The following is a 16,152-nucleotide window of genomic DNA, read 5'->3' on the forward strand; positions in this document are numbered from 1 at the left end:
ATGAAGGTCCAGAAACAAAAAAACACATTAAAGTCATTATAAATAACATTCCTACAACAGCTATGGCAGTTATATTGTTAAAGAATACTAAATAAGCCTCAAGAATTTTCATAAAAATGTGATAGGCATTTTGCAATAATGTTTAAACGCATATATCTTTAAGTGGTCATTAATTTGGACATCACAGTGGTTATGCATGAATATGGGTATTTTGACGTTTGACAGATGTGTTAGCCATTACACCTGTGAATGTGTATTTAACATCGCTCAAAAATAGGCATGGAATGTAAGCACAATGGCCTGCAACTGCATGTACTGTGAGGAATAAATCCAATTAAGTCTCCAAGCACATGTGGATTGTGTTGCACTGCAGTGAAGGATAATTGTGGGGCTCTGACACTGTCCATTTATTGTGAAGCAAGCTTGCTTGTGAGGTATCTGCATACCTAAATGGAATTCTATACTGTTTGAACTTTGGAGAACAACCTCCTTGAATGACAAGCTATTTAATTCAAAATGCTCTTCAAATAGGAATGTGTTTTATCAAACTCTCAGGCTCAGGGTTGGTTGAAATGTATTTTCCCTATCAGGGCCTGCACAGTACTCCCAACTTTATAAAGCGCCTCTTCAGAAACATAGTAGTTCAGGTGGGTAGCTGCGTCAGCATGCGTAGGCTGCCTCTTCAGAAACATGCCTCTGCTGTCCTGAATGCAGGAATGCGGGAATAACCCAAAAATACTGCAGCCATAAATATGTGCACTAAATATGCATTGTCACGATGCAACAGTCATTTAAGCCAACAGCTGCCACAACAAATTATGTACTTGATAAGTATCAACTTGGTCTACAGGTACTGTTTGAAGAGGGTGTATAATGTTCACTGTATATCAGTTCTTTTTCAGAGGAAAGTGTGTATGCCTGTAAACCACAAATTAAATTTAGGACAATTATTCCACATTTCCAACCTTAATTAGATGTACACACATCATTGAAAAGAAGCAGCAAAAAATAGACATGATCCTTAAAAAGAGATCTGTCCTTGCATTGCATATTTTATTTTACTCGACCACAAAGCAAATGACAGGAATCAACACTGAATTTTTGTAAAGTTAGAAACTTTTATTACTATAAGATTTAATTAACAAAAAAACAACTTGCAGAAAGAGGAAAAACAGCTGGAGTTTTCTGATTATGGGGTCTAACTCAACTAATCCTGGTACATACCCACCTAGAGGTACAGGTAAGCTTGAGGTTAAACCCACTACACCACTAACAAAATGTTAAGAAAACATGTTCCAACAGTTTAACCAAGGTAACAGTTTAGAAACTGCAATAATACTTATTTTTTTCCCCAATAAGACACCATCAGTAAAGGCTAGTTTAAAAGTTTCTGAATAAACCTGAAGAAAAGGTCTGGGAAAAATATTCACTTTATTCAAGGAATAACCCCTTCCATTTAAATACCAGGGTTTAATATTTCAAGCAAATAACATCCCAGAAATTAAATGCTGCAATTACAGTTTGAAAGTGAAGTACAATTTTTTAGTGATATCACCCTGTAGAGATTTGTTTGCTGTGTATTCCCTCATTGGTCTTCAAATATCAGATTCAGACTTTTTACCTTTCTTGTTTCCCTGAAAAAAAAAACAGCAAGTCACTATGCAAATAAAAATAAAGATTAAAAAATTAAAGAGTACAATGCATTCCCCAGATGTCAACTTTCTCATTCTAAATGCTGTAAAACCCAACACATTTACCACTATCCACTGAGGACAGAGAATAGGAAATCTTTACAGTTATGGGTTATCAGAAACAAGCTTCCCTACCAGGATCTTGAAGACAAACTTGAAAGCAACAGCTGAGTGAAATTTTAGATTCACTTTCCTTTCCAAATGGTCTTCTTGTTTGCTACCAATCCAATATTTAAAGTAACTGAATGGACATTTCATAAAATAAAACATTATAAGAAGATATTTTTGGATGTACGAATTAAATCTAAGTAATTATAATTATTCAAATAAGGATTTGGAACTGGGCTTTACATTAAATTTGCCCAAACTAATACAACACTATTCAGCTGTGAAATGCAAAATTCATACAAAATTAGAAACAGGTGATTAAATATTTTGGATTTTACATTGTGAATAACTGAGGAAAAATAAATCAGTAATTCAAAAAATAACTCTGAGAAAACAGTGAAAACCCTCAGATTTGTGAATAGCTGGGCTAATTGAAATATCTTTCCAATTAGATATTTTCTCACACAAAACAAAATGCATGGGCCTTTTAAGGGATTAATGCTCTAAGAATACATTCTGCCACCAAATAAGAAGAAAGCTATTTTTGTGAGAAATTATTTTAACATTTAAGATTTTGTCTATTATTGACTTCAGGATTAATGGCTTTCCACGTTTCTTTAAATGCTACATTTAAATGTCACTGTCATAATTAAAACAGTGACCAAGAAACACTGCTTTCCCATGGAAATGGATGACATATCTGATGAAATACAAAAAACACACACCATCATGTCTACTGAAATCTTGAAACATTTTCAGAATGTTTTCGGCTAAATGTTCTCCAGTATCATCAGTCTGGGCTATGACAATCTGAAAAGCAGAGGCCTCTTGCCATGAATATCCTTCTAAGGCTTAGTACTTTTGTAACTACTTCTCTATGCGTGTGTAAAATTAGTCAATCAGTTGAATTTATGCATTATAGACCAAATGCACTTCACAGATTGTAAGCCACTTACACATCCACACACTTCTACCATCACATCACAAGGTAGTATTTCCCTCATGATAAAATGATGATGGCTGGTGCCTAGGACATATCTGCACTGCCACTTGGACCTTACTCTCAGGAATGAAGTTGCAATGTGAGAGAGCTTCCTACATCGGGCCAAACAGGAAATCAAACAGTTTGAGATATGAACTTTAAGGTGGGAGGTAAAACAGTTCAGAACCCAGATCCTCAACGCAGTGCACTGCAATTTAATGCCCTGATGTACTCTTCACCATGTGTGGACAGGCAGTGGCACAAAGCAGAGTGATAATGCAGTCTTCCAATTCTTAAAAACACTTTCCAGCAAACTCTGTCTTCAGTAAATTAGAGGCTGAACTATAGATAAAGTCATTAGCTTCATCTATGACTGGGTCAAATCCTCTTTAGTGATAAATCAAGGTTTTGTGTTGACTACCATGACAGATATCAGCAAATATTGTGTAGATATGCAGAACATGACACTAATTGTTGTGTACAACAGACCAATTGACAGGGAAGTCCAAGTGTGATTGTCTGGCAGGAGTTTCTAGTTGTTACAGGACTTCGGTTGTAGCAATGGCAGCCTGACTGCACAGCGCTACATCGATAAAGTCTGGGGTGTTCACATCCTATCCTTTCTGTGGGGCCCATCCTTATGTAACAGCATTTCAACAGGACAACACATGTCCTTATGGTACCTGTAGTGGCTTTCCTGCAAAATGGAAATGTAACACACTGTGGATGCTCTACTCATCAAAACTGAGCCCCAAAGAATATCTGTGGGGTGAGTTTGCCTGGGCTAAAAAATGACAGAATCCTACAAGACATCATCTGTAATCAGATGCAAAGCATGCATTATAGATGAAAGCTTGTATTGCTTTCAAAAGTGGCCAAAAATGCTACCACCTTGTGATTTTCACTGTAGGCCCCTTGTTGATTAACCGTATTAATAGCAAGATGATCAGTAGATTCATTTTTCTATATTATAAAGCTTTGATAAAATGTCAGTGTACTTTCTAGAGAAAGACTGCCACTTTCCTAATTATTTTTTTTAATTTGTTGCAGTTAAATGTAATGTTTCTTTTGAAACTCAATATATATACAGAGAAGCAATAAAGTACTTAAAGTATATTAGAGTAAATACATTGCTTGGTTCCATTTATCATGCAATGGAAACAACCACAGCCATAGTGGTCACTGTATGATCTTGGGTCACTGATCCCCTGGATATGACTGCCCTGTCACATGCCTGAAGACAACAAAGCATGAACTATCAGACCTTTAGCATATGCTTGAGAGATACCCACTTGCTTCAGGGCCTGCAACAACTGTCATAGTCGACAAGTGCAGTTACTGTTTAATACAATGAATCAACTCAATTTTGTTCAAATAACAACCAATATAGAACCTGTGCACTAAGAAATACCTGTTTAACGCTGTGTGTGTGGAGGCAAATATCGGTGGAATGATGGGCAGTGATATATGCCATACAAGTTCTGAAATGTCCCTGTACCAGGGCACACAGTAGCAGGACATGGACAATCACTAATTACCAGCTTAGTCTTAAAAATAATAAAAGGCTGCTGAGAGGATATTAAGATAATGTGCAGCCAACTACTGCATTTCAAATTCCTCAATAAACTCAATAAACACAGCATTTCTGTAAGTTGAGAAACACAAGAATAAAATATATTACCTGATGGTGCTTTGGCTGTTCAGACTGTAATCCCTTTACTTTTGACTTTTCTTGTTCAAGGGCTGCATGCAATGAAGTCACCTATAACAAAGGCCAAAAAAGATACACACTCATTTATCCCACAGGTAATTAAACCCAAAAGTCTGTTCTTTCCAGTTTTAAAGCAGTGGGGTTTTCTCCAGTTATCTTGAACCTCAGAGTGAATTACACAGAAGAATAAAGCAACTTGATCTTAAAGATGACCAATACATTGTGATCTTTTTTGCATCAATCCTGATAATCTTCTCACAAAATAGATATTGCCCTAATTTAGTGCTTTAAAAGTCACAATGAGATGAAAAAAATGAAACATTAACTCTTAATTGCATTAAATGAAATGCAATACTTAACAACAACCTAATAAAGCAGAACCTAGAGCCTGAAAAGCCTCCTGTTGTTTGTATATCTTATATTGTTCTTATATTGTTTTACAGACCAAAACATTCTTAAAGTAAAGCCAAGTCTGTTTAACACACCTGTGATGATAGCTCTTCCTTAATATTCATCAGCTCTTCAACTTGCAATAATATTTCTGCTTTGTCCTTCACTAGAACAAAATAAGATCAGTCTAAAACATACAGTAAAAAAACATGCAATATTAAGGAAACAATGCAGATCCTTGATAACACACCTATTATGTCAAACATTTTATAAAGATTTGAGATTGGTTTATAATAATTCACTAAACATTATGAATAAAGTAATTTTATTACAATAAAAATATTTATAGGATATGAAGGGTTAAGAGGCAAGACAGGCCTAAGGGTCAAAAATACAGAACTAGTTTAAAACCATTTACTCAAAATACTGTTGTGACTCATAAAACTCATCTTTTCATTTGCAGTAATACTTTTGCTAACTTGACTAAAGCTGTATACAACTGGAAAGTGTAATGTCAGATAAAGGCATGGATAATGATAGAAACTTGCATGTTATCACAGACTTTTCTGGCACCCAAATCCTTAGATTTTCATTCCTATCTACATTGACAGTACATGTTTACTAGACATCAAAAGATCCCTAATTATAATAACATGAATTGTATATTTAACAATAGTGAATTTGGAGCCAATAGTGTTTCTACTGTTTAGACTATTTAAGTAAAGTACACTTGGCTTATCAATAGGTTATGTTCGAAAGTCCCATTCAAAACCCAAGTAATTTTTAAGTTGAAACAACCAGATTGAAAGTGATAGAGACTTTCATTTTAAAGGTTATTGTCCTTTTTATGATATGACAACTTTGTAACCTTTCCTCTTCTCAGCTATTTTTATGGCTATTAACACTCAGCCAGAAAATCACAGATCAAAAGCTGGATGTTATTAACATTAGAAAAACTATGCTGTCACTGAGCAAATGACTCACTGTACACAGTAGCCTTGAGCCACATCCCCCAGCGATACCAGTGAGGGAGCCTTAGTTCATTGTTCACATAATCCTAGCGCATTCCGCCAAATTCTTCATTCTTATGGGAATACGTTTTCAAGTGCAGATGTTCATATACCAACTGTTTGTACCTTGAGGACTGGGTGCATATAGATTCACACCTTTTGTACAATTGAATTTCTGTGTTTTTTATTTCTACTATAACCCTTTACAAAAATGGTTACACAAATCAAAGGAAATCAATACAGTGTATTGTTGGAGGCACAGTATTACACACAGTACTTACTTTCCCCCTGTTGAAGCATCTTCAAAAGTTGTGCATTTCTTGCTTTCACTTCTTTATATTTGACCTGAAACCATTCAAATCTAGTATTAGGCTTGCCTGCCCAGGAAAAACTGTACAATATATATCCAACTACATGATGATGCATAACAGCAACTATATTTTGAAAAAAAGAACCATCTTAAATCAAGATGCTCTCTTTGTGATTTTTATTTTTTTTCTACATTTACAGTAGACTACTTTGCTAGAAATACTGGAGAATTCCTCAAGATACCACAACAAAAAACATCTAACTTACAGTCAACAAAGAACTAACATGAAACAAAACATGATGACACCTGACTGTTTCATCAGATGAAAAGAAAAGTTGTTTGTTCTGCTTTATTTTGTTGTTCGCTTAAGCAAGAACAAACATACATATTGGCAGTAGTACAGAAGGCTACAACAAAGCCTTGATATTAATAAAATACCAATGCAGATTAAAGAAACTATCAAAATATTTCTAAAATTAAATAAAGTGTCCAGTAATCACAGCTGTCACAGCTGAAGCACACTGAATGACAACACGGGGAACATTTGTGAATTTACATACCTCCCACTGTGAGATAATCTTCTTTAATTTTTCTATTTCCAAGTCTTTCTTTTCCAGTTCATACTTGAGCTGTTCAGCTCTTACATCCTAAAAGGAACTTTTATATTAGTTTTTCAGAATAGCACTAATTTGAGTCTTAATTTTTAGACTAAAAAGTTTAACACTAATGATGCACTGTGTGTAAATATGTCTTCAATTTGAAACACCAAGGAGAGTTAAAAAAAAAACACCTGTCTTTTGCAAATACACCAGTTTATGCTGGATACTTAAAAATAATAATCAAATCACACTATCTTGAACATATCAACACACATAAATGCATTGCCTTTGATGAAGTGTTCTCTATTCATAAAACAAAAAATAAGCACTAAATATTTTTGTATTTCTAAATGTCAAAAATGTTAACAGTAGGGCAGTATACAGCGTATACACCGTATTGCTCACTTATTCTCTCCAGTTACTGAACAAGATATGCTGACAATATTATTTGCAGCAGAAAAGAAAAATACATAGCATACAATAACCATAACTATGGTATTTTAAATAATTTCAATAAGTAATGCTAAAAATGTAGCTAATAACATTTTAAAGAGAGGTACTTCATTGATGAACGCCCAAAAGACTTAAAATATTTAATACCAGTAATTAAATATTACCATGTTCAGTCATGGTCGTGCCTAGAAATCTGATGATTTTTGGTATGCGAGGACTGCTTGAACTAAATGTAAATCAAATCTGGTCTTTCATAGCAAATTAAGTTTAGACGTCCTTAGTCCAGTCTATCAGTCCTTATACAAGTAGGTTAACTAAACTGTGTAAGGAGTTACATGACAGCTATTTATTATGTGTGACTGTCATTTTAATTTGTTTTACTGCATGACTGCAATTAAAACGAACACAATTTAAAAAATTAAAAAGTCTTGGCATAATGTTATACCATAACATAATTAAACCTACATTAAGAAGCAAGTCACTCTTCCTACAAAAAGTCACATTTAACTAAAATCTACTTGTACATGTTTTTTTTTTAAATCTAAAATACTGTAAATATGGTTTACACTGACCAATTCATGCTCAACAGATGCAGTGATTTCAGTGCCACTAGTGCTGGTGAACTGCTCCCTTCTCTTCTCTTTAAGTAATATTTTACTGACATCATCTTCCAGTTTGTTGAAGAATTTGTCATCATGGACTACTGGGTTGATAGACTTTGATTCCTGTGAAAAGTCAGAAGAGGCAGCAAAGGACAACATTCATCACTCAAGCAAGTAATGCGAATGAACATCAAACTTTCCCAGAAGAAAAAAGAAAAAACCTAAGGTATAGTGAAAAAAACAAAACCCTTCTTGACTTAAGTTAGGCTGATTTGTGTACATGTAGATAGTGTGCAAATCTAACAATTTGAATGATTTCAGAAGGCCGAAATACATTGGTTCTTTATACTTTTCTAATGTGAATTTAACAATTAAAGTTTATTTGTATACACAGTCTGTTTTAACCCCATACCAATACTTACAAAACCAAAACTGTACATTAGGTACAGTTTTATTACAGTCAAACATATCATACTTACTTCTTGCTTCTTAAGATGATCTGAAAGAAAAGAAAGTATACATTTTTTTTATTCTGGGAATGTATGGATATACAAAAGAAAAGACTTAAAAAGCATCTCCCACACTTACCTATATGTGTTTCTGTCTGGAAGTCTTTTAAGGACACAGTGAGTGGTTTGTCTTTACCCTGCTGATTTTTTCTTTTATCTTTCTTCCCTGCACCTTTGGACTTCGGTGAGGTTGTCTCCGCTGTTTCATAATCCTGAAATAATTTTAAAAAGTCAGACTTTTATATCTCAGACGTTTAAGATGTGTCCTACTGTATGTTACTCATTCCATAATTCTATATCTAATTTGCTGTACAACCATTGGAGATCAGAGATATTCAATAAGGTAAAATATCTCTTAATCCCCCAGAAACCTACAGATGCAGTATTATGACTCATTGAACACAAAAAAATACAGAAGCAAACAAGCCCATTCTTCTTTCATTTAAAATAAAAAGCAGTAACATTCTGCATTAACTGTAAACTGCACTGGGCAGTGCAGGGCACTATAACTGTCCAGAACAACTCTACTTAGCAACAAAGTGAAGCTCAGAAATGACAAATAATTGGAATTATTTTAGGGTTGGCTGCTATCTATAAACCTACTTTCCTACAGCATTAAAACAGCATACTTTAAATATATATGATTACAATGTAATAAAGATCACTACTTAGTTTAACTGAGTAGAAGCATATGCCACATTAATAATTATAGACAGCATGTTGAGAAATCATTCATAATTCTAAGTTTTAAATGGGCAAGGAGTCATATGAACAACCAATAACTTCCTAGAGCTGTTAAACGTGGCACTCAACATCACTGATGTAATAAAGTACTACAGTCCACTATTTGCTAGGATATTATCCAATAATTGAGTCCATTACCACAAGCACAGTACCTGTTTATGCTCTTCATATTCCAGTTTGCTTAAAATTAAGGCCTTTTCCAGATCTGCTTCATAAAGATCACTTGTTAACTACAAGTTTAAAAGAGGAAAACAGATTAACAAGGTGGAAAAGTTGAAAATATTCTTAAACCCTTCCAAGAAGTAAACATTACATGGACGCATTAATTAAAAAAAACTTTTTAACACTTCAGTTACATACAGTGTACAGTATACAGCAACAATGCAAACATCTTAAATATAAACCTAACTATTAACTAAACTATAAGGAGAAATAACAAAATGCCACTTGTGTCAGGTACGGTAATCTTTTTCTTTGCTCAAATAGTGGAAAAATGGTGAATGATGTCACTAAAACTGAACAGCTGTTTTTTTGTGTAAAACCCAAGACCTCCTTTGTGGTTCAGAGCTGTGCATTGACCCTATGGGCCATCGACAGATACTGTGTGGGTAAGAGATGACGAAGGGGTTCAGCGCAGGAGATTGAAGTAGTTCCAGACAGAAAGGAAGTGAAGGAGGACCTCTACCTGTTCATCCCTTTGTTTCCACTGCTGCCAGTTGGCCTCGGGGGCCTGCTGCTCTGAAGAGCTGTGGATGAGGTCAGCAGCAATGTTCTGCAGACTGACCGTGGATGCTGGCACAGAGGACTTCTGGGGGAGCTTTTTGAAAGCAAGGCTTCTCAGCTGTCCAGATAAAACACAGCACATCAGCCTCTTACTGAGCGTTAACAAGGAAAGCCATAAATGAAGAAAACAGTTATAAAAAGAGTTGAAAATCCCCACACAGGGGTGTGGCTCATGGTAAACAGGAGAAAACTTCCATCCACCCATTTTCAGTCTACCTTTAATGTTGAGAGTCTGTGCCAAACAGAAAGTTAATGACCCAATATGAATTATATATTTAAACACATAACATTCTTAAATAACATGTTCAGAAAACCTAATCCTTGTCATGTGAAACCATCAGAGCTATGCTACCTAAGGTAATGTCCACTGTTATGTGGTGCCTATGACTTTCTTTCTGTGCTCTTATGGCATTCTTCCAACACCTTTTAAATGGGTTGAGATACAGGAGTTTGGTCATGGAAAGGACTGGCAAGTATTACGGAACGCTGCTTTAATTGAACGTGAACATATAGGTTTATTTCTAATGGCTAGTTTTGCAAACAAGTGTGTTATTTTAGCAAGATTTTGGGCTATTACTTAGGCTTTGAACGCAGAATTCAAAAACCATAACAGCATCTAAACTAAGACAGACTGAAGGTATGGAATCTATGCTATTGATTAACATGCACTTTCTCAGCTCTGGAGTAATATTACAGGGGGCAGAAAATGTATCCCGACAGGCAGCCAGCTGCACCACGTAACCCAAACACTGTATGGCCTTCTAAAATGAAAACCTATTTCAGGATACCATCATATACAATGTATTGCATATCAAGACTTCCCTTGCTCTGCAATTCCAGAAATCCATAAACAGCTTGTTCTGTAAAGATCTCGTGGAAACAAAACGTATAAGCTTAAGATGCAGACCGCACCAAATGTTGTCGTGTTACAGGAAATCAAAGTCTCTGAAGTTTTGTCGTGCTGTTTTTAGTTTCACAATGGAAAACAAAAACAGCTGCTCACGATATAGCAAACGAGAACTCCGGCGTCTCTGACGGCTGTACCTCATTGGCTTCACTCTGCTGCTGCCCTTTTTTCTTCTTCTTTTTGTCCTTCTTCTTCTCGCTGCTGCTGCTGCTGGACTTGGCCCCGGCTGACTTGCCGGAGCGGGACTTGCCTGCTTCCCGGCCAGCCTTGCCCTTCCCGGGCTCCGAATCCGAGTCGCTGTCACTGTCCACCTGCAGCAGGGCGAAGCGGGAGGCAGTGGTGGGCACGGACGACAGCACGGCGGAGGCCATCTCTGGAGCACCTGCGAACAATTCCACAGTCACAGCCAATGCCAACCAACGCCGAGAGGGTGCGGAGATTTATTCTATTTATTCGCGACAGGCAGTATGTGGCGACTTCACAGCACCATTAGAAAAACACTATATGGATTGTATCTTCACTGACATGCTAGTCTTATCCCACCAACAAAGGTACTTTTGAATGGAATCGCTTTATTCCCAGAAACACAGCATTTGTGACTTAAAAAAGGTTATGTGGCTAAATTAACACAAAAAAATGAAGCTCAGAGTCAAAGTTTATGGCAAAGTCACTCATTAGTGAAATCGGCACTTAATAAGGACAGAGTGCAGCTCTACTACACAATTGTGCGATCAATTGAAATTCTTTATAAAATGATTTGATAAAATCACTACACCACAGGATGTGCAAAATTCTATTTCTATTCTATTTATTCCCTTCTATTTTCTAACCACTTTATCCAAAAAGGGTTGTGGGGGAGCAGGAGCCTATCCTGGCAAGCAACAGGTGCAAGGCAGGACACACCCCGGACAGGACAGCAGCCCATCGCAGGGCCTATTTTCCCCTGACACCTTTTAACCTACCAGTATGTCTTTGGACTGTGGGAGGAAACTCCACACAGACTGCACAGATCCCAGTGCTGCACAGCAACAATGCTAACCACTGCACCACCATGCCACCCAAATTCACAGTAAAACTAAGTGTAAATGTAATATTCATTACTGAACTTGCAGTACAGATTACCACTTAAAAACATTTACGGTACCAACATTCAACCTGTGAACCGTGTACTGAACGGAAAAAGGAGACTACTGTAGAAAGACAAAAACTAAACCATGATGCCTCCTTAATGGAAATTATCAAGCTCTGAAGGAAAACAGAATCTTCATGAAGTCAGCTATTAAAAAATACATATAAGAGGCTGGCATGTTTTCATGCGTTTTACTATAACCTCCTACCATGAAATTGGGATTATTCAGGGTGAAAGGCGCTACATAAACGAAATGAACAGAAACATAAAAGGTTATAAACATCGTTTCTCTTTATGAGAAGCATGCCTTCACAACCCTTATCGCATACGAGGAAATAATGCTTATGTAACTATATATCTATACATATGTTTATAGAATGCCAGTAGTAACAGTTGAATACTCACACAAGCCTACCGTATTCGCCAAGTTTCGTTATTTTTTAAACCAAATTCCTGGCTAGTGAATCGTTTTGTAGCTTCACAAAGCAATATGATTTTAAAGCGACCGAGGGTTACATTTATTATAGGAGCACGTTCAAAAATCTTGAAAATATTTTAACCCCGTCTAGATCGTTTACCATACGAAAGCTTCAACTTGCAGTTTACAGATATACCAACAAAAACAGAATGTAAAAAATCCTGAACTTGCCAATACAAATTCTCACGACGAAAGATTCGGCAAAACTTAGAAAATTCGGTAAAGTGAACCGAAAATCTAACGGCTTTACTCCCCCTTCGCTTTTTCCAAAAGTAAAGCCAAACAGATTTTTCAAATACGTACAAAAAACCCACTGACCAAACAAAACAGACCGTTAAAAACCCAATAAACATGATTCTGAATTACACGAACCAACCAAAGTAAACGTGTAAGATTGATAATTAAAAGCAATTTCTGAACCTGTTTGAGTGTCTTCTGCAGTCTCACGTCACTTCACAACAAAACCCCTGAGCTACGGTGGCCCGGAAGTAAAAAAAGAAAAAAGGGTTAGTTTGACGCTGAGGTGAGGGTGAGGTTGGGTTCAAGGGCTGCATTGTTCTCTCGGTTGATAGCCAGCGCCGATTTTCATAGCGTAGTTTTATGTTCAATTTGGAAAAAAAACAATTGCTGAAATAAAAGGATGAAGGATAAATATATTTTTAACAGCAGAACTGAACATAGTAGACTGTTTAACACTCGAACCTGATAGTGTGATAGTATAATATTCATTATAATACTGCAGCTAATATATCCCAGATGCCACGTATCTGCAGTATACGTGGAATACACCCACATTCATTTTCTTTTACATTTTATTACAATGGAAGAACAGCAATTATTCCATCTTCCAGTCTGCCTACCTCGATATACCTGTCTCTAATTTCATGGGAATAACATTCAACTACATCACATGAAACCTTGTCTCTTCATAAATTTTTATTGGTGAAAATACGGTTTGCTGTATTTCTGTATCCTGTATGTTAATTACAACAAAACAGTCAAGACACTGCAGAGTAGAACAAAAGGAAAAATGGGGAAAGAATGAGAAGAAGAGAGCAAAAGATAAGCATTCTTTTATAGCACTGCCAGTTTTGATACCTTTCATAGCTATGACACTAGTCAGTTTAAGTTAATCAACATAATGTATATAAGACTGGGTTGCAATGCTGCTTAAGAAACCTTTCCTCGAATCTTCACTTTGTCCAATTTTTAATCAGTGTCCATGAGACATGGGAGGGAGACTTATTCCAAGGGATCAAAGTTTCCAAGCTTGTAATCTTGTTACAGTGGTGTTATCAAGAAAAATACTTGAATAATATGATTTTCTGAAACAATTGAAAAGGTTTTAAAAATAACAATTATAATCCACTTGCCACGGGCCCAATACCTATGAAACAGCAAAGCAGCTCAATTACACCAAATATATATTTGGTGTAAGTTTCTTAATTGGTTTCTTAATTGGCATCATCACTCTGTTCTTCTCACCACTAATATTTGATGTGTGGTGAGCGTTCTGGTGCACTATGGCTGCCGTCGCATCATCCAGGTGGATGATGCACATTGGTGGTGGTGGAGGGGAGTCCCTATTACCTGTAAGGTGCTTTGAGTGGAGTGTCCAGAAAGGCGCTATATAAGTGTAAACTATTTTTTTTATATCCCACTTGTATTACTTCCTGAGCCTCCGTCACAGGAAGAAATATTTCTTTGATCAGTTCTAATCACAATGGTAAATTGCCCTGACCAAATAAATTACCTTTACAGGTAATCACCTGGATGATGCAATGGCAGCCATAGTGCGCCAGAACGCCAAATGGCTTCACCATAACATTTTTAAAAGAATATTTTGTGCCAAAGGTCCGATCTAATTCCATACTCTCACGTGTTCAGCGCTGATTCCAGTTTATGTTTGAAGTAAAAAAAACAACGAATCTTACTAACAGACTACTACTAGTAAAAACCGAATATGGACCCCCTAGACTGTAGGTCTTCATACCATCCCATCTCTCTTTGAAATGTGGATGTTAAACAAAACCTAAACAAGACCCTTTCACATTGTCTTAAGACTGTTCTCCCCACTGTAATTTCAACTGAAAAGACCAGGTTTGCAAGGACAAGTCATTCCCGTGCTTGAGAAGAATCAGTTGTAGTCAATCAGTGTAAGAAGAGATTGAGAGGCCACAATTAAGTACACCTGTTGATAAGGCTGGTTAGAGGAGCTGAGAGGCTCTTTGAGAAGAGAAGACTGGTGAAGAGATAAACAAAGAGTAGTGAGTAACAGAATTATAGTTATACCATTATTATTCTTTAGAGGTTTGGAATTAGTTTAACCTTCTTGTGTAATTTGAGAAAACGTTTCTATCAAAGTACTGTATAGTTAGGACTTGGTGGGAGCTAGTTTTTCTTGTTTGTTTTGGTTATTTTAGTTTAAAGAAGATTTACAGAGCAAACAAACTTTGGAACAGAACTTGAAATCAACAAGTGATACAGTATATTGATCATCCATCTGACCCAAACCTTCTAGTTTCTCTTGATGTACATCAGACATTGGAATCTGTCATTTCCAATGAGTCATGACACCAAAGAGCACAGCCCACGTTCTCTGCTTTTTTTTCACTTTTCCCCATCTCCCAACATTACAGTATTCTAACTTTACTTCCCTGCTGCATTGTACTGTATTAATATTATCCACATGGTCTGTGCTACCTCTTTCACTCCTAGGTTGCATCAGTTCAGGCAACATTCACTTACCTTTCTTCAATGTATTTCAGTCTTTATCTCCAAAGCCATGTTCTATTTCTAGATCATTATTACTTCATCATTATTTATAATGCAAAAGATCACAATCCGAAAGATTTTCAGAGCCAGAGGCTAAGCAGTGGTCTTGGTCTTCGCAACCTTCAGTTTTATTCTTGGGCCATATAATATCCATAACATGGTATGTACGTTCTCAGCACGAACGACCTGAATTGGTCATTCAAAGGAAGAGACCTCTTGCAAATAAATCTTTACATTTTCATTGTTTTAGGTCTACCACTGGATGTTCTCCATCTTGGTTCAGCACTGATCCCTAGCTTATTCACTGTATTCAAAGCAGGATTCAGTTTCAAAGGTGCTTTGGTCTCTGCCATTTCCTCCTTCCCTTGTGGATGAAACTTTTAACATCTTTCACAGAAATGTTAGACATGATGTTTTATAGACCTTTATATTAGAGGTACCTTTTTAATCAGAATCTTTCTTGATTTCCTTGATCAATTTCTAATTTTAATCAGCATTGCCAAAAATGTACCTTATCATACATTTTCATTCCTATCTCCAGATTTATTTCTCTGCATGAAATAAATTCTACACTTTCCCAGACATGCCACCTGATTCTATACTTCATCTTCAGTAGAAATGTCTCAAAAAACTATTACACTATTCTCCCCAGGCTTTGTCCACCTTTATCCTCAATAAAGGAAAATGCCTGGGAATTAGACATAATGATTCCTATGCCCATGGCAGATTCCTCATCAGTCTGTGCTCAGCATGTCTTAATACAATTCCAAATTATCCATCTGTTAAAATCCAGATTAGGTAAAATATACCCAATGTGAACCCCACTTTAGACTGGTATTATAAAAAAAAACTAACAGTCATATGAGCATATTCATATACTCTTTCTTTTAAACCTAAGTTTTGATTGTGGAACAGTTGCAAAGTGCATTGTATTTTATCATAAGTGTATTGCGAGTAAACATTCAGAAGGA

General features: G+C 36.2%; 1 protein-coding gene across 1 annotated transcript; it reads right to left on the bottom strand.

Moving 5' to 3' along the window:
* Positions 1-1,098: 1,098 nt before the first annotated feature.
* gkap1 (G kinase anchoring protein 1) lies at positions 1,099-12,927 on the bottom strand. Its single transcript, XM_088630187.1, has 12 exons — positions 12,827-12,927; positions 10,937-11,181; positions 9,795-9,950; positions 9,262-9,339; positions 8,445-8,577; positions 8,336-8,355; positions 7,827-7,979; positions 6,763-6,849; positions 6,174-6,237; positions 4,978-5,048; positions 4,463-4,543; positions 1,099-1,634 (listed from the first exon to the last, which is right to left on the bottom strand). The coding sequence occupies exons 2-12, from the start codon at positions 11,168-11,170 to the stop codon at positions 1,596-1,598; spliced, it is 1,116 nt and encodes a 371-aa protein (XP_088486313.1). The 5' UTR covers positions 11,171-11,181; positions 12,827-12,927; the 3' UTR covers positions 1,099-1,595.
* Between the last annotated feature and the right edge of the window lie 3,225 nt (positions 12,928-16,152).

Source organism: Lepisosteus platostomus, chromosome 4, assembly GCF_059453375.1.
Source record: "Lepisosteus platostomus isolate fLepPlt1 chromosome 4, fLepPlt1.hap1, whole genome shotgun sequence".
NCBI lineage: Eukaryota > Metazoa > Chordata > Actinopteri > Semionotiformes > Lepisosteidae > Lepisosteus > Lepisosteus platostomus.

Coding starts and splice junctions, on each gene's coding strand:
- gkap1 (XM_088630187.1), bottom strand. CDS start 11,170: ATGGCCTCCGCCGTGCTGTCGTCCGTGCCCACCACTGCCTCCCGCTTC. Junction 9,951..10,936: donor AGCAGAGTGAAGCCAATGAG/GTACAGCCGTCA, acceptor TTATCTGGACAG/CTGAGAAGCCTTGCTTTCAA. Junction 7,980..8,335: donor ATCATCTTAAGAAGCAAGAA/GTAAGTATGATA, acceptor GACTTTTCACAG/GAATCAAAGTCTATCAACCC.